This window comes from Mustela nigripes, chromosome 9, assembly GCF_022355385.1.
Source record: "Mustela nigripes isolate SB6536 chromosome 9, MUSNIG.SB6536, whole genome shotgun sequence".
In the NCBI taxonomy this organism is placed as follows: Eukaryota; Metazoa; Chordata; class Mammalia; order Carnivora; family Mustelidae; genus Mustela; species Mustela nigripes.
In genome coordinates, this window is record NC_081565.1 from 86,481,155 (window position 1) to 86,505,484 (window position 24,330).

Consider the following 24,330-nt stretch of genomic DNA (forward strand, 5'->3'; position numbering starts at 1 on the left):
GATGACAGGATCGCAGGGATCCAGAGCATTCTTAAAAGGTGTAACTGGTGATAGGAAGTTCTTCTAATGACAAAGCAACTGAAGTTTCATTATGTCGAGGAACTTTGAGGAAGTCCTCAAAATCCACGTATTAAAAATATATTTCCTATTATAGACACACCTACTTAATAGAATAAAAATCAAAGCTTTGTGACCTGTCATTATATTTTGTATATATTGTAGAATTACATCAAGTTATGTCAAGAGGTTCCCTCATCTTGTAAAAAGCTTTTTATCAGAGGGAGGAACCTGATGGCAGAGTTTAAGGTGTCTGGATCCTGAAGATAAAACTGTCTGAAATCCTTATGGTAATTTACTTTACAACGTCTGAAGTTGGGCTGTTTTAAACCTTTGTTTTTAAAAATATGAGATGTTGGGAACTCCTGGGTGGCTCAGTTAGTTAAGCATCTGCCTTTGACTCAGTTCATGATCTCAGGGTCCTGGGATCAGGCTCCTGCTTCTCCCTCTGTCTGCTGCTCCCGCTGCTTGTGCTCTCTGCCAAATAAATACATAAATCTTAAAAATAGAGGATGATGCTTGCTTTAATCTCTGAAGCTTTTCTTTTTAGAAAGCTGATTTACAAGAAACTGAACCGTAAGTTTCAGTTTCACCTTTTTTTTTCCAAGAGCGCCGAATCCGCTAATTTCCCCACTGGAAAGCGGGGCAGCCCAGAGGGAAGTAACTAACCCTAACGCGGATTGACCGGGCTGGGCGGTGGACGGGCGAGGGGGGCGGGGCGCGGCGGAGACCTCGGCCCCTCCCCTCGCCTGCTCATTAGTGAGCCTCGCTCGCTGGCTGCAGCCCCACCGCCCCGCAGCCCCGCCGCCAGGACAGAGCGTGCTGAGCCCGCGAGCCCGCCGCCAGCCCCTCCGCCAGCAGGTAGGGAGCATCCTTCCCTCCAGAGGTGCACTTTACTTAATTTTACTTATTTATTTGACAGAGATCGCAAGTGGGCAGAGAGGCAGGCAGAGACAGAGGAGGCAGCAGGCTCACTGGTGAGCAGAGAGCCCGATGTGGGGCTCGATCCCAGGACCCTGGGATCATGACCTGAGCCGAAGGCAGAGGCTTAACCCACTGAGCCACCAGGTGCCCCTCGGGTGGCAATTTAAAAAGCAGCTGGTCTGAAGTCCTTTTCTTTTTCTTTTCTTTCTTTTTTTTTTTTTTTTAATTTATTTACTTGACAGAGACAGAGATCACAAGTAGGCAGAGGGGCAGGCAGAGAGAGAGGAGGAAGCAGGCTCCTTGCTGAGCAGAGAGCCCGATGCGGCTCGATCCCAGGACCCTGAGATCATGACCTGAGCCGAAGGCAGAGGCTTTAACCCACTGAGCCACCCAGGTGCCCCTGAAGTCCTTTTCTTTGGGTGGAAGAGAAGAGAAGGACCAGGCAAAGCGTGATGGTTTGACGAGGCTGTAGAGCTGATACCTGTATAGACTAATAGGAACAGCTAAGAGGTTTGACCTTTCGTAGGGCAGGGCGAAGGTAGGGATTCAGTTTTGCTTAATACCAGTTTTGTAAGTATGTTTCTGTGCGTTCAAGAATATGGCCCTGGGGTAGGTAGCTGTTCTAGCGGGAAATTCCTAGGCTGGAGGTCGGACACCTGGGTCCTGGTCCACCCTCAGCTGCTCCCTAGCAGTATGCTCTGAGTCAGTCATCACACCAGCAGCATCTCCTACTGTAAGAGCAAGCCAGGATACCCCAACCGGAGCTCTTTGCTCTGTTTGCTTTGAGGACCTTCAGGAGTCCTGATGGAGAAATACCATGGCCTTTTTGTCTTATAATACAGGGAGTGTTTCAAGTATCATTGTTTCGCCTTGTTTGCACCTAAAAAAAAATGCCTTGTGTGATTTTTCTATGGATCTTTTTTTTTTTTTTTAAGATTTTATTTTAGAGAGAGGGAGACCACAGAAAAAGAGTGAGAGGGAGAAGCAGACTCCCCACTGAGCAGAGAGCCCAGTGAGGGACTTGATCCCAGGTCCCTGAGATCATGACCTGAGCTGAAAGCAGACACTTAACCAGCTGAGCCATCCAGGTACCTCTCTATGGATTAAATAGTCTTCTAAAATGTGATAAATATTTTTTAAATGGCTGGTACAAAATTGACACCCCATGGTACAAAATTAATACCCCATGCTAGGCATAAAGATTATTTATAGTGGTTAAGTGTCTTAGCCATTCCGTGAACATCATTGTTGTAAATCTCTGGGACATTACTGATTATTTCACTTCAGATAAACTCTTTTAAGTTTAACTACTTAGGTGAAGAGTCTAAATATTTTAAAGGTCTTTCGATTGATATTGGAAATCACCTTTAAGAAAGAGCCCCGTTTACATTGCCCACAGTTTTTAAGAACGATGATAGTCTAAAGAAAAAAAAAATCAGCCTTTTTCAGTGGAATAGAGTAGGCAGAGGTTACAGGACAGTAGAGTGTAGTCTTAAAAGAAATCACTGAGGTAAGTATGGAGATTTGAATCCACCGGGAAACATATAAGAATGTCTCAGGGTAACTGAGGGGAAGGAGTCTGGGCACAGGGTTTAGTTGGGTTAAATAGATCACTCTCTTGATCTATTAATGTGGTGGGTTTTCATCTTGGAGATATGTTGTTGAACTCTAGGAATTTTTTTTTTGAAAATTAAATTATAGTTTTTATAAAACTGTAAGTATAAATAAAAGGAAAAGGAAACCCTAAACCAACAGCTATCAAGACACTTCTTGCTCCTACTTTTGAGAATGGAAGCTTGAATTCTTTTCCTATCTTTTCCTCCTACCTTGCTACCCTTGGGAGATACAGAAGTGCTACAGGTTCCATAGTGTTATACTGAGTTCCCCAGGGGCAAACCTGCTTCCCCATTCTTCATTTCTTCCCTAGTCCGCATTTCCTTGCTCTTTGAATGCTCTTGTTTGGGAATCCAGATACACCATCATATAGTTTCTTACTTGAAGATGTCAGTGTTCTCTTAGACAAACTGCCCTGATGTGGGGATGATGTAGGGAGCACGGTTACTCGCATGGTCTCTGTCCTTCCTTTTTTCCTCCCACTAATGACAGCTGTACTCCAAGGGAAGGAAACCTTGGAAAAAGGTGGTATCATGAGGAATTAGGTAAATATCAACTCTAACCCATCAGAGTCCAGTAAACTTTTCAACCAAATTCATTTTAAGGATAGGAAGTCTACCAGAGTATACCATAAACATTGGGAAAACGAATTTTAACCCATGAATGAGTTTCATTTCCCTTTGTATTCAGCAGTTCTTTGCTTGGGTATCTTAAAGGTTATCTTAAGTTTTCTTTTGCCCAACAAGTGTATTTCTGTTTATAATATTACAGTTGGTTTGGTTTTTTTGTTGTGTTTTGGTTGTGGTGAAATCAACTCTTGCCCAAGCAAAGGTCATGGAGATAGCTTCTGCAGACTCATTTCAACAATCTTCATATTCTTACAGGCATGCATGAGAACAGAAAGGAGAAAAACAGGAATTATGCACCTAATGCTAACAAGAGAATGATGATTATTTTACTTCATTGTTTTTTATTTCTACCTGCGTATGTGTATATGAACATGAATGGTTCATACAGATTGATAAGAAACTAATAAGATAAACAGGGTGAAAAATGATGAAGTGATTCACAAAAGAACCAAAGTAATCAACAAACCCATGAAACATTCAAATTATAACTTCTCAATAATCAAATCAGAAAAAATATTTTTAAAACCATACCCAATAAAGATACAGTGTAACTCGTACCAGTTATCTACATGTGTCAAGAACCAGGAAAATGGTCTTTCTCCTCGATTAAAAATTCTACTTGGGGAATCAGTTCTTAGGGCCTGGCCTGCAACGTGGCACACCATAGGCACTTAAATATTTGCTGAATACACAAATATCTATGATATTTTTAAAATTGGGAACAATCTTAAACCTAACGGTAGGGGAACTAAACATTATAGGAACTCCAAAATATTTATGAATATCATTTGGTAAAATGGAAAACATATTGATATAGTTAATGAAAAAAAGAGTGTTAAATATATGATAAGGTTATGATTGTTTGTACAAAGATTCATAGGGAGAAAGACTAGAAGAAAAATGTGTACTGGAATGCTCACAGTGGTTGCAAGGTTGCTCAACCTTGGCACTGTTGACAAGGAGGCCTAGCTAAGTCTCTGCTGTGGTGGCTGTCCTGCGCAGTGTAGATGGTTAGCAACAGCATTCCTGGCCTCCACCAGTAGGAAGTAGCAGTCCTTGCCACCACCCCACTGCATTTTGACCACCAAAAATGTTTCTAGGCATTAGGAAATGTTTCCTGGGCTAAAGTAATGGAATAGTCGGTGATTTTTCCCTTCTTTTTTCATGTTCTATATTGTGTTTATATTAGATAATGAAGAAAAACATAAAAATAAACAAATATTATTACGCTGCCTCATCTCTGATGTGTGAGTTTCTAGGGTTCTTTCCATTCTACTATGCTGTCTCCTAAATGTTCCGCAGCTTAGCAAGGTGAAATGGTTCACTAAATTTGTTTTTCATTTTTTTCTAAGAAGAGGAAAGCATACCCATTTATTTGAAAATACAGACATGGAAAAACACCAAAGAAATCATTAACAATCTCATCTCCCTTTTTTTCTCTTCTTTTTCTCCCATCCTTTCTTCCTTTGAAAATTTATTTTAAAAATGGGGTGCCTGGGTGGCTCAGTCAGATGGATGTCAGACTCGGTTTAGGCTTAGGTCATAATCTGAGGGTCATGGGATCGAGCTTCATGTGGGGATCCTCGCTCAGCATGAAGGTTGCTTGGGATTCTCTCTCTCCATCTCCCTCTGCCTTTCTCTTGCTATCTCTCTTATAAATAAATAAATCTTTAAAAAGATATAGAAAAGTGAAAGCCTGCTTATTGTCCCTCTGATTTCACTCCTAGAGTTAATCACTATCAGTATGTTGGTATGGATTTTTCTGGACATTCCCTATGTCTAAACACACACAGATTTTTCTTTCTTTTTTTTTTAAACTGAAGTAGATTTCTGCTACATGTATAGCTCTACAATTTACTTTCTACATCTTTGCAAGATTAATACAATTCTGTCCTTAGTGGTATTACATTGTAGGACTGTCACAACATTTAACTAGTTAGGCTATCTGGAATATTCCCAGTTTGTGGCTAAGATTAGCAATGTCGTCACATCACACGTATTGTTTATGTATATGTTTTTGTTTTTGTAGCATACATTTCTAGGAGAGGAAGTGAAAGCTTGTAAAATTTTAATGGAGATTACCAAATTGCTTTCCAAAAAATGTTATATAACTTCACAATCCTACCACCAGGGAGTGAGAAAACCCATTTGTTCATATCCTTACAAGCACTAAATATTAGGAATCTTTATAATTTTGGTTAAGCTAATAAGTGAAAAACAGTACCTAATGTTTTAAACTTAAGCTTTTAAAAAATTGTTGATATTAAGCATCTTCCTTTTTGTTTTCATTTTTTAAATTTTATTTTTTTCAGTGTTCCAAAATTCATTGTTTATGCACCACACCCAGTGCTCCATGCAATACGTGCCCTCCACAATACCCACCACTGGACTCACCCCGCAACCCACAAAACCCTCAATTTGTCTCTCAGAGTCCACAGTCTCTCATGGTTTGTCTCCCTCTCTGATTTCCCCCAGCTCACTTCTCCTCTCCATCTCCCAATGTCCTCCATGTTATTCCTTATGCTCCACAAGTGAGTGAAACCATATGATAATTGACTCTCTCTGCTTGACTCATTTCACTCAGCATAATCTCTTCCAGTCCCATCTATGAGCATCCTTACTGATGTATAGATGTCATTTATATTTCTTACTCTCTGAATTGTGTGCTAGAACATTTTGCTCGTTTTCTGTTGAGTTGTGTTTGGTTTTCTTACTGATTTTTTTGGAACTATTTACATATTAGGAGCATAAATCTTCTGTCTTATATATGTATAGCATAGATTAACTGATCATTAGTGAGTTTTTATATGTATACAAGAGGTCAAAGAGACCTTAAGAGGCAAAACTGACTTCTCAAAGTGTATAAACATATGTATAACAGAAGAGGGAAAGTGTATTAAGAAATAAATTTGCTGAAATGCAGTACAAATCTTCTTTATTTATTCCCCTACTTGAATATAAGGTCCAAAATGAGAGTGTTTTTTTTTTTTTTCTTGTTCACTGCTATATTCCTAGTACCTAAAATAGTGCCTGGGACAGAACAGTTGTTCAATCAATGTTTGCCAAATTAAATAATTGGTAGAATTTCACTCAGAGTGACAAAATGAAGAATAGAATCTAGGCGGATTCTAGCCCTAAAAGAGTGGGTGTAAGTCATTCACATCTTAGTATGAATTGGTCAAATTCAACTGTTTCTCCTTCTCATTCCTGCTACTAGCAGAATCAGTTTATTGAGAGAATAGAATTTATAACTTGGAATAAGCGAAAGACAGAAGAGGAGATTTCCAAAGGATGGCACCTGCAAGAAAAGTAGCATAGTTGGGATGGTGATACAGAAGGCTTGGGTAGTTAAGGACAGGATGAAAGTGTTCAGGGTCTAGGGTGGAAGAAAAAGCTTTGAAAGGTGAGAGATGTGGAGGTCAGGTTGTCCTTGCATTGAAACTTTGCACAGGGCAGGTTTGGATTTCTAGATGTTATACTGCAGAAAAAAACATGAAATAGTTGAGAGGATTTTAGTATAATTTCTTCTTAGCCTGTTTTGAGTGTTCATTATAAGTTTTTTTTCAGGCCTTGTAATTACATTTAAAGATTCTCATCACTGTAACTTTTTTCCATTTGGCTTTATAGGACTGTGGGATATTAAGTAAAGGTATTAAACTTCTAAATTTCATGCTGCATTTTCACACTTACAAATCATTTTTTTGGTTATCTGAAGGCTATTTATTTAGTACTGCCAGGACCCATAATGTCTGGGTGCTCAATTATTGAATAAAGCATTTTTGTTTTTATATTTTCCATAATTAGGTCACTCCAGAAAAATGAGGATATTTAGTGTCTTTGCATTCATGGCCCACTGCTATTTGCTGAAAGGTAAGACACCAAATCCTTTCATTAGGTTCTATATTTAACCATAAGTTAAAAACTGTAATAATTATTTAAGATGAATTTAAGATGAATGTAATTTTTTTTGTAGGAAGAATGTTCTGTTTTTCTTTCTGTATCTCATAAACCCACTGTATTGGACAAAGATATATGGTCAAACTGAAAGTAGGAAAATTAACCCATTATCTATTTCTCTATTACCTGTTATCCATTTCCCAGGGATAATTACTGTAACTATCCGTATATTTTTTGAGGAGTTTCCCAACTTCTGAAAATTGGTCGTCTTCCTCTACAGCATTTACAATCACAGTTTCCAAGGAACTGTATGTGGTGGAGTACGGCGGCAACGTGACCATGGAATGCAAATTCCCAGTAGAAAAACAGTTAAATCTGCTTGCGCTAATCGTCTACTGGGAAATGGAGGATAAGAAAATTATTCAGTTTGTGGACGGGAAAGAAGACCTGCAAGTTCAGCACAGCAGCTACAGCCAGAGGGCCCAGCTGCTGAAGGACCAGCTCTTCTTGGGGAAGGCCGCGCTTCAGATCACAGACGTGAAGTTGCAGGATGCGGGGGTTTACTGCTGTTTGATTGGCTATGGCGGTGCTGACTACAAGCGGATTACTTTGAAAGTTCATGGTAAGGATGCATACAGGTGAAGAGGCCCAGTCTTTATGAGCACTTTTCCCTCTTGGAGATCCACCTTGCTCTCCACAGGGGCAGTCTGCTCATTCATTCATTCACACGCTCCTCCAGTGAGCATTTCTCAAACACTTCCTCTTTGGCAGCCTCTGGAGATCCAGAGCCAGACATGGTAGGGGCATGTTCCACAGTATGTTCTGTTCTCCTAAAAAATTCCTGGTCTTTTCGTTTTTATTATGATGATACATGTACTTGCAAACCATTCAGAAACTGTGGAAGGGGATGACACGAATTACAAGAGTGTCCTCCTCACTTCACTGCCGTCTTCCGTGGCATGTCAAGATAGTAGCCACTGTTTCTGTGTCCTGCCAGGAAGTTTTTTATTCATCTATAATTTTTTTTTAAATTTATTAAGTCGGCCATCATTTTCCTTCCTTTATACCTCTCTATGTCAACTCACAAATTAATAAAAACAAACCCCACTGTGAGTTTCACATTTAAAAAGACTTGAAGTCAATCTATAAAGGCAAAAAAATAATATCAAACATAAAGGAAACTATTCTTTAGAGACAGGATAAACTGTGCTCACTGGGCATATATTCATCTTGAAAGTCTACACGGCTCTTATCTTGGAGTGTTGTAGAGGAACTGGGAGTGTCAGATTCCCGAGTACTGACCCACAAATATGTCATCAGGTCACCTGCGTTCAAAATTTTGTGTTGCCACTAGATAAGAAAAGGAAAACACCTTAGCTCATCCCCTCTACTTTCACTGTTAAGATTCATAGAATTGAGAGATGAAAGGATCCCGAGTAAGAGCAGCTGATCCAAACTCCCGAAGAACAGAAATCCCCCCAAGGGACCTTCTGCTCACATACTTTCCACAATGATACCCGGTCACTTGGACCTCCCTTCCCTAGCCTTTTGAAATTATTTTCTGATAGTGAGCTAGTATCTGCCCTCTCTAGTCACAGTTCTGAGATTATCCGCCAGCTTCTTTCATTTACATGATGACCTTTAGGTGTATGACAAGAATCCAGTCATTACTCCTTGTTCTTTCATTCCTGGTCTAACTACCAGTTAGTAGGTCTGAAGGTCAGTATTACAAGTAGACGTTTACATTCATTGTAAATGGATAAATGATCATTGTAAACTCAATCCAAATAATATAGCAACTGGGAGAAATGCATCTATTTTTATGGCACGTTACTGGGTTTCTGATTCTGGATCAGTTAATGTTTCTGTGGTCAAGATGTCCCTTGTCTTGGGAAGTAGATTTTTTTTTAAAATAAACATATAATATATTTTTATCCCCAGGGGTACAGGTCTGTGAATCGCCAGGTTTACACACTTAACAGCACTCACCATAGCAAATACCCTCCCCAATGTCCATCACCCCTCCCCGCTTCTCCCAACCCCCCTCCCCCCAGCAACCCTCAGTTTGTTTTGTGAGATTAAGAGTCACTTATGGTTTGTCTCCCTCCCAGTCCCATCTTGTTTCATTTATTCTTCTCCTACCCACTTAACCCCCCCCATGTTGCATATCCACTTGGGGAAGTAGATTTAATTTTCATTTTATTTTGCCATATACTTCTCCAGAACAGTGATTTTTACGAAAGCAAGCTGGTGGGATCCCAGGTTGGGATTTTCAACTTTTCTTCAGCTCATCAGCACACTTGACTGTGTTTCATAACATTGAAGAAATTATCAGTGCTTAGTCCCATGAACAGCCAGCATTGCTGGATCTGGGCTGGGGAGGAAGACCGTAAGCTCGGCAGTCAGGTAAAAGGAAGTATAGAGCCTAAGTTTCCGCTTCCAGAAGAGAGGGTCTTTCATCAACCTTTGGCGAGTATGCAGAGTGGTACAGCTGTCCTGTAACAAGGAAGAGTGTTCTTTCAGGTACTCTGGTCTCTCTAATATCCTGTGTTGATCTGTAATGTCCTTTGTTACGGCTCAACACAGTAGGAAACTTTTGGCACTGGAGGATTTTCCAAGAAGGGGTTCCTGATAGAGCAAAGCAGATGACCAGCCAGATTTGACTATCTGATTTGTTTTGTCCATTCTGTTTTATATTATAAATTACTTAATTGGCATCCTAGTCCCAGTCCATCCTGTGGTCATTTGCAAACAGGGGTCTTGGGTGTTGAGTTGAGCTACACTGAGAATAAGCCAGCCACGAAGCTTCACTTGCACTGGGGCAGTGTCACCAATGCAAACAGCCTTCTTGCATGAACTTCACAACTCAAGGAAGTATAATTCCTGAGTCACCTCTATATGCAAATGATTTCACAGTAACACTTCTCTTCCCATCACTGCAAATATGTGGTAACACAGCTTCCCCACAGGGAGTTTACTCACCATGGGATTTTATAGGTGAAGCATTTCAAAACTGAAATGCGCTAAGACTTTAGTTTTGGATTAACTCAATTATTGTTATCACTCTGGGTATTACTGCCCCTTTCATGCTTATCAGTTTAAATATCATACTCTCAGGCATTTGACTTTCAATTAAGAATGCTGTTTTTCTGTAAACATTGAACCTAATAACGAGGAAAATGAAACACCCACTCATACTTTAAGGAACTTAAATGGGATCAGACAACTGAAAGAACGAAATTTTGCACCGTTGTCCTGATGAAGCTAATTTGTTCATATGAACCAAGGATTAACTGCTATCATTCCCCACCAACCCCATCACTCCCCAGTTCACCAGCCAGCCTTTATATTTTTTCTATAGTGTTTTTCCCCATCTAATGTATCACGTAACCTGTTCATCCTCATCTAACGCATACAGATGCACCTGTATTATTATTGCTCTCCTCTTTCTTGAATATGTACTCCACAAAGCCAGAGATTTGGGTCTGTTTTATTTACTGCTCAATCCCTAGGAATTGACATGTAAGAGGAATTTGACAAGAGCACACAAAAAATATCTGTTGAATGAATGAATGAATGAATGAAATATTTCCTCAAATAGGATAGGGCTAAAAATTTTGAAACATGAAGAGGTTTGAAGATGTGAAAACTTATTTCCAAGTCTGTTTGTGAGGCACTGCCGGTTCTTTCTGAAGACTATTACACAAGTACATTTCAATGGTAGTAGTAAGGGGAGGGGGAGCAGCTCTAGTACTTACCGTAGTAGAGATTAACACTCATGTAGTACTTGTTACATGCCAGGCCCTGTCCCAACCATTTTGTCTATACTAACTCATTTAATCCTCAAACGACTCTATGGGGTAGGGGCTCCATTATGTCTAAGATGTATGTTTTCACATTTTACTATCTCATATCTAAGTGTGTCTTTCTGTAGATGGCATCTTAGATTCAGTGATGTGTGTGGTGTTCTTCTCATTTTATGGAGGAGTAAATTGAAGCCCAAAGAAGTTAAGTAATATACCCAAGTTCACTCAGCCAGTAAGTGGTAAAGGCAGGTTTTGAACTCACTAGTCTAGTTCTGAAGTATGTGTCCCTAACAACCAGATTTTACTCCCCTCCATTTATACCTCCAGAGTGTGTATAAAGTGGTATATTGACTTCAAAACTACAGTGAGCTTTTCTTGGTCTTGATGTGACCATTGGATCAGTACATGTGTGCTCTGTATCTACTAAACCAGGAGTCTGCATATGTTTTTGATAACGTACTCCATCAGTAAAGCATGTTAGCTAATATGTGTGTTTGTGTGTGTATACAGTTAGAAAGGATATACTTATGCTAACGTAAAGGATATAGCATAAGAAATTGGCATTTTTAAAAGGTAAAAGAAGTTGAATGTCATTAACTTCATATGGTTCAACCTAATGTATTGTACCTTCTCTAAATGTATAAAGACACATTGGGGAGGGTATGTGCTTTGGTGAGTGCTGTGAAGTGTGTAAACCTGGCGATTCACAGACCTATACCCCTGGGGATAAAAATATATGTTTATAAAAAATAAAAAATTAAAAAAAATAAATGTATAAAGACAGAAATTTTTAAAGAATGAAATAAAAATGTAATCCTATTTTAATGCCTTGCTAATTATGATGATTCACTATCATTAGCTAATAGTTTAAGGTGAAATTCATTGTTAACAAAGGTAGATGGTCTTGAAAATCTTGAGTATTGGTTTTGTTTTTTTAATTTTTTTTTTAAGATTTTATTCATTTATTTGACAGACAGAGATCACAAGTAGGCAGAGATGCAGGCAGAAAGAGAGAGAGGAGGAAGCAGGTTCCCTGCTGAGCAGAGAGCCTGATGTGGGGCTCGATCCCAGGACCCTGGGATCATGACCTGAGCCGAAGGCAGAGGCTTTAATCCACTGAGCCATCCAGGCGCCCCTTGAGTATTGGTTTTTGTTTTTAGTTTCAAGTGTACAGTTTAGGGATTCAGCACTTCATAAAACAACAAATGCTTATCACAAGTGCCCTTCTTAATCTGCATCACCTTTTTAACCCATCCCTCCACCCACCTCCCCTCTGGTAACCATCAGTTTGCTCTCTACAGTTAAGCGTCTGTTTCTTGGTTTGCCTTCTCTCTCTTTTTTTCCCCTCTGCGTATTTGTTTTGTTTCTTAAATTCCAGTATGTATGAAATCATATGATATTTGACTTTTTTTTTTTTTTACTATTTCACTTAGTATTTTACTCTGTAGTTCCATCCACATCATTGCAAATAAAAAAAAAAGAGCTCATTCTTTTTTATGGCTGAGTAATACTTGTGTGTGTGTGTGTGTGTGTGTGTGTGTGTGAGCATGCGTGCACATCCACACGTCTGTGTGTTTGTGTTTATGTTCACATACATACATGGTTTCTTTATCCATTCATCAGTCAATGGACAGATGGGTTGTTTCCATAATTGGGATATTGTAGGAAAACAGTATGAAGGTTCCTCAGAAAGGTGAAAATAGAACTACCCTATGTTCCAGCAATTACACTGCCAGGCATTTACCCAAAGGATACAAAAATACTAACCCAAAGGGATACATGCACCCCAGTGTTCATAACCGCATTGTCTACAAAACTTCCCTCTTCCCGTAAGACCCTCATGTGGCATAGAAAGTGAGGCTCAGTGTCAATTAGTAAAGTTGATTGAGCTTAGATTATTTCTTAATTATTATGATAAAAATTTATATGTAAGTGGAAGTTCTAATATTTTCTTCCTGTATCGCAATACATGCGTCCTACTTTAGAGACTAGAATAGTGGATATCTAACCAATGAGTAGAACAACTCCACTCATTTATTGGATCCTGAGAAGCATACCACATTTATACATATGCTTAGGCATAAAACAACATTCTCCTTTATTATTCTGTTAAAAATGATAAGAGTAAAAAAGCTAACATTTTACCTTTAGTACTTCACCATTATCTGTGATTTTAGTCTTGTAAACTAAATTGCTCAGAAATAAAGCCCTGTGCTATGTGAACTAGACCCTGTTATGGTAATACTATTTAGGAAGTATGATCAATGGCTTTATTTTTTTTGAAGGATTGTTGAACATAACAGATACAAGGTTGAGGACTCAAGTACTCATGAGAACCATTATTTATGTGTTTTGAAATTATAATTATGTTGCTTTCCAGTGTTTCTATAGGTGATTCATAGAATCAAGAACACAAAAACATCACATCATTTCATTCTTCTTTGATTCTGGCTGCCTTGTATTAAATCCCTGTGAATAGATCTTATCACAAAGCCATTGTCACACCTTTGGTAAAGGAATGGAAAGTCAAGGCTCTGTGTGGACCACTGGTGGTTACATTAAAGTATTAGGAGTACAATAAAGATTATAACAACAGAATAATGATACATTACCATGCTTGTAACGAATAAACACGAATGAAGATCTTAGGTGATGTAAATGCATTAAATAATCTACTAAAATAGTACACTTGATATCTTAATCCTAAAAGGCTCCCAAAGCAGTGAGCTAAGTTTTCATTAATGACCTAATATTTAAACTTTCTTTCTTAAGTATAATAATTATTTAGATGATTTATTCAAATAGCCAGCATAAAAAAAAGTTAAAAAAATAAGTATCACAAATGTGGTATTCTGCATGAGATCCCAGAATAGAAAAAGGACATTAAGGGAAAACTAGTGAAATGGAACAAAGTGTGAAGTTCAGCTAATAGTAATGTACTAACATTGGTTCCTTATTTCTGACAAATTCACCATGGTAGTACAAGGTGTTAACAATAGGGGGGAATTGGGTGAAAGGTAGGTGAGGGCTCTGTGCTATCTTTGCCACTTTTCTGTAAATCTAAAACTATTTTGAAGTAGAACATAAGTTGGCTTAGTGGGCTGAGCGACTGCCTTCGGCTCAGGTCATGATCCCAGGGTCCTGGGATCGAGTCCCACAACTGGCTCTCTGCTCAGCAGGGAGCCTTGCTTCCTCCTCTCTCTCTCTGCCTGCTTCTCTGCCTACTTGTGATCTCTCGCTGTCAAATAAATAAATAAATTCTTTAAAAAAAAAGTTTAAACTTTAAAAAGTGTGATTCAGGAACACGTAGTACTTTCTGTAATGATATCATACTCTTTTCATGCCTAATTTCTGATCCTTGACCCCATAGTTGGAAAAGTGAATGGAACATGAAAACCAGATTTTCTGTTTATTAAATAAAGGCTAAGAAAACCATGCTGGTCAGCTGGAGAGGTTCATGCTACGAAGACAGAAATACAACAACAAAAAGAAAATATCCAGGAAGTAAAGTTAAGAAGAAAAGGACTGGCCCTATGTAAAAACTATAAAGCTTTATGAGAAAGATACAAAGACTTGAGTAAATGGAAAGACATATTTTATATTTGGGTGAAAAGACTATTGGTTTAAAGATGACAATTCTCTTTAATCTGTGCATTTGCTTGGAGCTAATAAAAAGAGCAATATGATTTTCATAGCAAGGTAGTTGTTCCTTTGAGCTAAAACATAGCTCAGCTATGAGTGGGCAAGCTGAAGCAGGACTGATAGGGGTTTCTCACTGCTGAAACATCTGAACATCAAGCTTGTTTCTCTGAGAACCTGCCTGAACTGATACTTTTCCTAATGTAGATGACACCAAGTCACATTATCTAGTTTTGTCCTAAGTGAAAGCCCTAACTTCTTTTTGCTCATGACCTAGCCCCATACCGCAGAATCAACCAAAGAATTTCTGTGGATCCTGTCACCTCTGAACACGAACTAATGTGTCAGGCTGAGGGTTACCCTGAGGCTGAAGTCATCTGGACAAACAGCGACCATCAAGTCCTGAGTGGCAAAACCACCATCTCTAATTCCAACGGGGAAGAGAAGCTTTTCAATGTGACCAGCACGCTGAGAATCAACGCAACAGCTAATGAGATTTTCTATTGCACTTTTCGAAGATCAGGTCCTGAGGAAGACAGAAACAATACTGCTAAGTTGGTCATCCCAGGTAGTTTTCTGAATGTCTCAATTCAAATGTACCTCCTGCTGTCCTTTGGCCTCTAGCATGTTGCCTTTTCATTGTAGGCATCCATCATTCATTAAATAAGTGAATTCATGTATAACACTATACTTAGAAAAAGCTTCCTCATCTGCATTCATCCAAGTCATAATGCTGTTTAATAAACATTCGGCAAATATTTACTGAATATGCCCTATGTGCCAGGCATCAGGGGCTCATAGAAGAGTAAGACACTGTTCACACTTTCCAGGAAACAGATAAGAAACAGGTAAGGCAATCCCACCCCATGTAGAAAATGCTTTTGTAGCTAAGGGACCTGGGGGCAGCTCAGGCAGTGTTGCAGGAATCTAGATCCCAGCACATCAGAGCTGCTCTTTTCTTTCCAGGGTTTCTGTGGTAGCCAGCAAATGGAACATACCCCATCCATCCACCCCACCCCCAAGATAGTCTATGGCATTTCAACACAAAGCAGTTTCTCTGCTTAGTGCATGAGACATAAGCTTGTGGTCCCTGTCTAAGCTGCTCAACTTCTGTGTGTTTCACTTTCCCTAATTATAACAGTTATAAAAGTTATAAACTATTGGGCAAGGTTACTGTAGGGGTGAGTGAGCTACAATGTATGAATATGATTTGAGGCTCTTCCCAGCACAGACTCAATTATTTCTTTCTCTTACTACCATACAGGAGTGGGTACAGTGGGCTGCAGAGTCTGATGAGAGGCTGAGACCTTTGGAGAAAGTGGAGCAGGAGAGCATGAAGTTAACATGAACCCAGGGGTGTTCTGAGAAACACTTCTCGTGTCCCCCACTTCTAGTAGAGGTTGCCAGTTTAGCTTCAGCTACTTCAGAAAAAACATCAAAGACCTCAGGTGGAAAATTCAACCAACAGGAAAGGGCAATACAAGATTGTCCCATGAATGAAAAGAGAGGGGAAAAAAAGTTGAGAAACTTAAAGAGATGCTTTTACTGGGTTATGAGTCACTTTGGTAGGGGCTGTGTTTGTAGGTTCTTGCCATTTAAAAGTTGCTTTATGACAACTTATCTGAGGGAAGACTTAGGGTAATTCACCAAAATGCTTGGGTTCTGTTTCCTCCTCTATCACCAAGGATTTTTTTTTTTTATATTGCATGACTAACTGAACTTATTTTGAGATCGAAATAGATATAAACAGGCTTTGTAAAATGTAAGCTACTAGAGAAAGGTTGACCACTGTTGTGGCTTTAAAGCTTGAATGAGGTCGTCAGGGATCATGGCTAATGGAAGCAGTGGTCTCTGAATATCATGTGCCAGGGGACCCTTTTCTTTCATGGACCCACAGACAGACTGGTGGGAAGTACCCAGGATCAGATGTTTCAAGATGTTCAAACTGAGAAAGAAAAGATAGTGAGCAATGGCCCTCAACCGTGGCCACACACACCAGGAGGTAGATGCTCTTGGGCAGTGCCAGTTGGCCTTCCTGTTCCATCTTTACCATGTGCATCAGGCGCTAGCTTCTAGGTAAAAGAATACAAGGGAGGTCACCGAGTCTCATAGTTAGTACTGAGCTCTTCACAAACACTGGTCTCACAATAAATTTATTATCATTTCCATTTTGTAGGCAGGTGAAAGGATTTGCCTGAGATCTCAAAGCTAGTGAGTGGCAGCAGAACGTAGCCCCAGGCCCATCTGTCCAAAGCCTGGGCTGCTTCCACTTTTCTGTGGGGCTCCCATCTTCCTATCAGCGGTATCTCCCCATTCCAGCCGCTCACTGGTCAGGAACTGTTTGTAACCCAAAGCTAACTGAAATTCAACTTCAAGGATGATTCTTCTCTTAACCTCTTCCCATCAAAATTTCATCTTCACTTTCTTTTTGGATTCTTTTGTTTTTCAGAACCACTTCCGGTTCCATCAAATGAGAGGACTCACTTCATGGTTCTGGGAGCTGTCCTGGTGTTTCTTGGTGTAATCCCGGCAGTCATTTTCTGTCTAAAGAGAAATGGTATCTCCTTTAGTGCAATGGTCTCCACTGTGCATATGGGGAAATGTATGGGGCAGCTACTTTTGTCAAGGTGGCACTTATAGGCAGAGCCAGAGATGCTCAACCTTCTGTAATATGCACCTCAGTCCCATGTAACTGGGAACTCTCCTACCCAGAATGCTAATGATGGCCCAATCAGGAAACATGGATTTATAAAATGCTGCCTTCTTACTAGCATTCTCTTCTAGGAGCTGCTTTCAATTATGCAAAGTGGGTTTCAGCTATGCCACCGTGTAAAACTGTGTCATCTCTTACTACAGTCCTGTTCATTTCACTGTCCTGCAGCATTGCCTACATTGGAAGGTGGCAGTGAACACTTATAGTAGCATTTCCAAGGGGGTGACAATTGGACCATAGCTGCAGGCAAACCTGGTTTGCCTTCGAAAAGTGGCACAAACACATTCCACTGTTCAATAGCAATGACAGTAAAGCTGTGCAGGATTGCCGAGTGAAGATCATGTGTATGGCAGTGAGAGGTGGGAGAATGGTACGTACAGAGGGTGAAGGAGACCAAGCATCATACAGTTTCTTTCCATCATGCAAATAACCCGAGACTTAGAGTAAGGGAGGAAAAGCTAAAATGCTTGTCAGCTTGGGTTGAATTTGAGTCTTGCATTAGTTGCACTATTTTTTTTTAAGATTTTATGTATTTATTTGACAGACAGATCACAAGTAGGCAGAGAGGCAGGCAGAGAAAGAAGGAAGCAGGCTCCCTGCTGAGCAGAGAGCCCGATGCAGGACTTGATCCCAGGACCCTGATCATGACGTGAGCCAAAGGCAGAGGCTTAACTCACTGAGCCACCCATGTGCCCCATTAGTTGCACTGTTATATTGAGCTCGTTTCTGGGCACACTAAGAAATAAAATAGTTTCGTTTTGTTTTCTGTAGAATGGTGATGCTTTTACCGTAGAGTATTTTACAAGATTTCTGGCTGAGGGTATTCTACAGTTTTCAAAATAATTTGCATGTGTTTATTTCTCAATTTGCACATAGGAACAATTTAAACACAGGAAAATGAGTCTATTCAAATAATTTCCTTCCATTTTAAGATGATTTAAAGTAGACATTTCCCCAGTACTTTGAGAAGTATACCAGGGGATCCAGTGATGATCTGTGTGTAGAGTTATTTGAGGTCACATAGGGAAGTGGAAGATGGGAGGGAATTCCAATGGTGGTTGAAAAATTCCCCCGAGCTGTTTAAGAGGATGGGTGGATCTGGGAAAGTGGTGTAATCGAGTGGAGGTCAGCTATTTCTAAAGAATAGGTATTTAACAGAACTGAGACAGTTATCCAGAATAGAAGGCTCAAGGTCCAATGACATGATGATCTTGAGATGGAGTAGATTAGACCAAGGAAGTGACTCTTGCCAACTAACATTTTGAATATTTCCTCATGGAAAGTAAATAGTCATCATTAGGAATGACTAGAAAACTAATGTATAATAAAGTGTCTCAGTGTGTTGTCTATCTTTGAGGGAAGGATGGAGAATTAAAGTATATCCTCCTAAAGAAAATCTAGGAGCATGCACCTGCCTGGCTCAGTCAGAAGGCCGTGCAACTCTTGGTCTTGGGGTTGTGACTTTGAGCCCTACATCAGCTGTAGAGATTACTAAAAAAATAAGTGAACTTTAAAAATAAATGTACGACCGAAAGCATATGCCCTAAACTGTTGAACTGACCTCAGGGGTTGAAACCCGTGGAATAAATTCAGAAGTCTACCAGATTTCCTAGGGGATTAAAAATGTTTCATAGGAACTTGGAATTGAAACTTGAGTCACTATGTGGGATGTAGGGCTGTGTTACAAGGGAATAGAAATGACTTTTTTTTTTTTTCTCAAGGGAAAATGATGGATATGGAAAAATGTGTCACCCAAGACAGGAACTCAAAGAAACAAAATGGTAAGAATATTAGCAGGGGTTAGAAAGTTGAAAGAAATAGAAACAAAAAGTTAAAGTAATAACAAGGAGAAAGCTATCAGCCGGAATCTCTCCTCACTCTAAAGAATGCTGGCTGTTGGAACTGCTGGCTCCTCTTTACCTTACAATTGGCACAAGAACTCTTCCCATAGTCTGAGGAAATTTAGGGGTAGCCTGGAGTGTAGACAGGTGAGCAGCTTTGGGGATGGGGGAGGAGGCAGCTTCTCTCTGCTAGATTTATAGCTCTGCATCCTAACACCTCCTTGCAAAAGGGGACAAGTTGACTTAAGTGGGTGAGTAAGATAGATAGATAGATAGATAGATGAAACTTAAGCAGCAGACACTGTGCTAACTACTTCATATATATTGCCTTGTTTAATCTCCCCCCACAAAATCAAAGAGATAAATACAAGGATATTTCCTATTTTATAGTAGAGAAAACAGAGGGTCAAGAAAAATATCAAATTGCCCAAGAACATACCCCCACTAGCCTGGCTGTAAAACTTTACTCTTAACCTATCCATTTAAATTCATTTTACCATAAATATTTCCATTTATAAAACATCAGAAAGACCTCACCTAGCTGACTGAACTAAGAAAAAAGTTATATTAAGATTTCTAATTCTTTCTAGTGCACTTGGAGACCAAACTTCACAACAAGCCCTAATTTAAAGTAATCTAAGTAAGTTGGATGAGCCCAGGCAGTTTTCATTATGTGGTCAATTCCAGTCAACTCTTTTATAAAACTAAATGGTGAATATTGTTTGGCGAATCCTAGGGTGACTAGCCATCTCTCTTGCTTTGCCCAGAATTAAGGAGTTTTTCAGGACACGGGATTCCCGGTTTTAAAACCAGAACAAACCAGGGCAAACCAGACAGTTGGTCACCCTTTATCATATAAAGATAATTGGACATAAATATCTGCCTCTCTCTCATTGCGAATCTGTTCTATCGTCTAGCAAGTATGAGTTATGCCTGCCATCATCAGTCTCCAGAGATACAATCTGAAGAGACATAATCCAGCATTGAAACTCCTGATCTTAAAAGCAGGGATTCTCTGGCCGTGGTTTGAGTTTGGCAGAGCGACGCGTGACCAGAGCAGCACCGCGGGCCGGGCGAGCTGCCGATGATGCAGAACTTCCAGGCCCAAGCACTCAACTGTGAAAGCTGGGAGAGAAGAGGAAGAGAACAAAGCAAGAAGGAGCAGAGGGGGCTGGCCGCAAGGTCCTTCAGAACAACTGGGAGACTCAGGGGCGGCTAAGGGAGAGAGAAGGGATGCTCCTGAAAGATGAGCCCCCGTGCAAATCGCCCATCGCTCATCCGAGGCAAACAAGTTGTGATTCCCCGACTTAATGGTCAGTTCCTGCAGAAGTGCCCTTGGCCTTCACTCAGTGTCTCTGCTTGTCGTCTGTGTGACTGAGAGTCCCAGTGTTGCAACAGTATTTAAGTATGGGATTTTCATTTATTTTGAGTCTTTGGAGTCTTGTCATGTGAGTGTGGTCGTGAATGATTTCTTTTGAAGATAATCTGTAGCAGAAGTTAGAATTTTGTCATGAAACTAAATTTACTGCTTAGTGAGTTGTGCATGCTCAGTAAAATGTGTAGTATTGATGAGGTGCTTGGTATCCTCCACAGCTACCAGGACATAGGAAGCGTAGAGAGCAGATCTGTGGTTTATATAGGATATTACCTTGTTTAACCCACCAGTACTTTGGTTGACTTGAATAATCTTATTCTCAGACCCTAAGGTAAGATATGTCACTGCAGTATCTGTTCCATTTTAAATGTCAGCGTTATCAACTATGTGGCATCCTACACACAGAATCTCATTTAATGCCTAGGATAGCTATGTTGTGGTAAGCACTGTTATCATACCCATTTCACAGCTGAGGGAGCAGAGAGCTAAAGTAACTCGCCTGAGTCAGTAAATAGCAGATCTCAGATTTCTACAACTGTCACTCACTGTCCTTTTAGGATATAGTCTAGAGCTGTGTTTTGCTTTAAGAAATTCATTCAGCAAACATTTAGGAAGCACCCATGTCACTAGGCCAGGCAGTGACTGAGCAAGACAAAGAACCTCTCTTTTAGGAGCTCAGAGTATCACGGGGGAGACTGAAAAGGAAATTCATTATTACAGCTTAGTGCAGTAACATGACATAAGGTGTTGGGGGAGAAAGATGGCGTGGAGAGGAGAGACTAGAAAGGCTCCCTAAGGGAGGGCATGCCCTGGGCAGTCCGTCAGGGTGTTCCTTGGAAGTCCAAAATACATTTTTAAAAATATTTTATTTATTTATTTGAGAGAGGGAGACAGAGAAAGAGAGCATGAGCAGGGGAGAGAGGCAGAGGCAGAGAGGAAAGTAGACTCCCTACTGAGCAGGGATCCCGACATGGGGCTCAATCCCAGGACTGTTCAATCACAACCCCAGCTGAAGACAGACACTTCACCATCTGAGCCACCCAGGCGCCCCCCAAACACATTTTAATCAAACTGATTTTAGTTGATGAGAACAAGTCAGTATTTTCTTAAATTGTGGGAAATCACTCTTGAGCTCCTTTTGTATCATTATATTTATGTTTGATTTGTTTGCCTTTGCCATGCCATCTGACGTTTATGTATATGGTGTTGTTATTGTCCAGCAGTTCTCTCTTCTTTTATTTAAGTGCTGCTAAAATTTGAATTCATACCTTTCTATGATTCAAAATGCAGAAGGTCCAAGAGGAGACATTAAAAAGTCCTCATTCCGTCTCCCTAGCCGGATGGGTTTTCCTTTCCAGAAGCAGCTACTCTTGCCTTTTGTTCTTGTAATCTTCTAAAGATATTGGGTAATATATGTAGAAACATATATAAAAGGTATATTTTTATTCACATAAATGGTAACACACTATTTGCCTGCTGTGCACTTTGCTATTTTTATTTACTGTATTATTTCTCATGGGGCTGTTGGAACAAATGTGAAGTTCCCAGAGGCCAGACACTATCTCTTATTTATTTCCAGATCAGCTCTTCCATAGCCTGTTAGTATCTTTTATAAGACTTAGTACATGCTAAATATGTACCTCATTGACATTTGGATGACAAGTTATTGTTGACTGATTGCTCTATGACTGAGTTTGGATTTGGTTTATTTTGTGTTCCTCATAGTGAGACCATTGGGTTCTCCAGGGTACCCTGGGTCAACCTGGTCCTAAAAAGGCTGACTTTATTTCTAATTTTATGTGACAGAATCATGTCTGGAACTTGTGGTTTTTTCCTATCTGTTTTCTCTTGAGTAAAAACTAGACTTTGATATTGTGTTCGTAAAATGACAGGAGTGGGTGTTGTGTTGTGTTGTGTTGTGTTGTGTTTTTTGGAAATTTCAGTAATGTACCTTGACTCCTACCTGTGCTAGAAAAGTCCATGAGCTGTGCCCGAACCCCTGAGTCCTACCAGTTCTCATCACTACATAGATCTAAGATGTTGTGTTTCAAAGGCTTTGAGGTTCCCATGCCTCCCAGGAGGTCCCAGCATATTCCTGCTCTCTTGGCCATTTACCTGGGTTATCGACAAAGAGAACCTTTGTTTTGCCACCTGTCAAGGCTGAGGAAACAGAATCTCCGACAGAACTCCTGTTGTCTTGTTGTTCATGTTCATCTGTACAGCATCCCTTGTTTGCATGACGATATCCTTTGTGTGAAGTTTAAGGGAGGATTCTGGGTGAGCCGGAGTACGGCGTTTCACTCTCAATGGCTTGGCAGAGAGGCAATTATTTAGTTCTACATTTTAATTGTCATTGTTTACACCTGCATTAATTTTAATAAAATATTCTTATTTATTTTGTTCCTTGGTGCACCAGCCTGTCCACTGTCTTGTTTTCTAGACTTTATAATACAACACCCAGTGTAATGTCCCGGTGGAAAAAGTTCCTGGGAATATCTGCAGCGACCTTCCCAGTTCTTACCTTCATGGCTGCTTTTTACGTGGCATACTCTTAGTTCTGTGCCAATAAAAATGCTGAAAAAAAAGTTTTTCTTCAAAAGAGTGTATTGGAAACTTTCCTTCTTTCTTACTCTATAGCTTCTTTTAGGACAATACCAAGAAAAGAGTCAAAATTGCATTGTACAAATTGAAGATCGGAGGGAGGGAGAATGAGAGAGAAGGAGTGGTCCCCACTACGGCTCTGAGGAAACAAAGGGACTTTCCTCTCAGAGAGGACTCTTCTCAGATCAGTAAACATGGATACGCAAGCCAGTGCCTATAAAGCTGAATGTGTCCCGTCTTCACATTCTGAAAAGGAAGTGAGATGTTTAGCATGAAGTCAAGGAAAGGATTAAGGCCTGGTCTGGGGGCGGGGGCCATAAAAATTATAGTAAAAGACAAACATGAAAACAGTTGTCATTCAAAGAAGTATAGGACTCTTAATTGCTGAGTCAGCAAGCTCACTTTAAAGAGACTGGTGATCATTTCTCTGAATCAGACACTCAAAAGATAACAACTATTCCCAAGAATACAGTTGGATTCTAGATGTTTTCAAAGAAAGACTGAGTATCTCTGTAGAAAAGATGATGACATGATACTTGTGCCAGCTGCTGGAATCAAAGCAATAAAAATAAGTGCAGGACAGCAGAATATCTAACCTTTCTGACAAGTCTTCCTGGCTGACTCTGGTCATGGTCATGACTCTGGCCATGGTTCTGGCTGGAATTCTGTGACATTGGAGGGGTGGGGGCCCATATTACAGGAAAAGAAGCTTGAAAATGAACTGTAAGCTTTCATTAAAGTTTTACTCCAGTCCTTTTTACAAGCATGCAACTCTCTGTTGCAAGGGGGTCAAATATATTTTTATTAAATATTTTAGAAAACACATAAATTATTACTATTTTAAAAGTTAGAATTCAAAATTAACTTTTGCACTGTTGCTATTGCTGGCCAAATTTGTAAAGACAGATACATTCTATTTTTATAATTTTTCCCTGCTCCAAGTCCCCAGAGTTTCAAGGAAATTAATATAATAAGCCAAATTATCCTTATTGTAATTATTTCCAGAATTATTTATAATTTAAAAGAAATTAAAGTTTGAAGAAATTTTGAACAGTTGTTAGTGGTAGGGTTTTTTTTTTAAGATTTTATTTATTTATTCTACAGAGAGAGAGAGATCACAAGTAGGCAGAGAGGCAGGCAGAGAGAGAAAGGGAAGCAGGCCCCCCCTGAGCAGCATGTCCGATGTGGGGCTCGATTCCAGGTCCCTGAGATCATGACCTGAGCCGAAGGCAGC

At 39.9% G+C, this 24,330-nt stretch overlaps 1 protein-coding gene across 3 annotated transcripts; it reads left to right on the forward strand.

The window, feature by feature from the left end:
- The first annotated feature begins 752 nt into the window (after positions 1-752).
- On the forward strand, positions 753-22,907 carry CD274 (CD274 molecule). 3 transcript variants are annotated; one of them, XM_059411994.1, is made up of 7 exons: positions 753-943; positions 7,029-7,094; positions 7,402-7,743; positions 14,844-15,134; positions 17,016-17,123; positions 19,001-19,060; positions 20,038-22,907. In XM_059411994.1, exons 2-7 carry the CDS (start codon positions 7,043-7,045, stop codon positions 20,094-20,096), a joined length of 912 nt encoding a protein of 303 aa, XP_059267977.1. In that variant the 5' UTR covers positions 753-943; positions 7,029-7,042; the 3' UTR covers positions 20,097-22,907. The 3 variants fall into 3 exon arrangements, with proteins under 3 accessions (XP_059267977.1, XP_059267976.1, XP_059267978.1); XM_059411993.1 differs by having other exon boundaries at positions 754-918; XM_059411995.1 differs by lacking the exon at positions 753-943 and adding an exon at positions 1,872-2,069.
- The last annotated feature ends 1,423 nt before the right edge of the window (positions 22,908-24,330 follow it).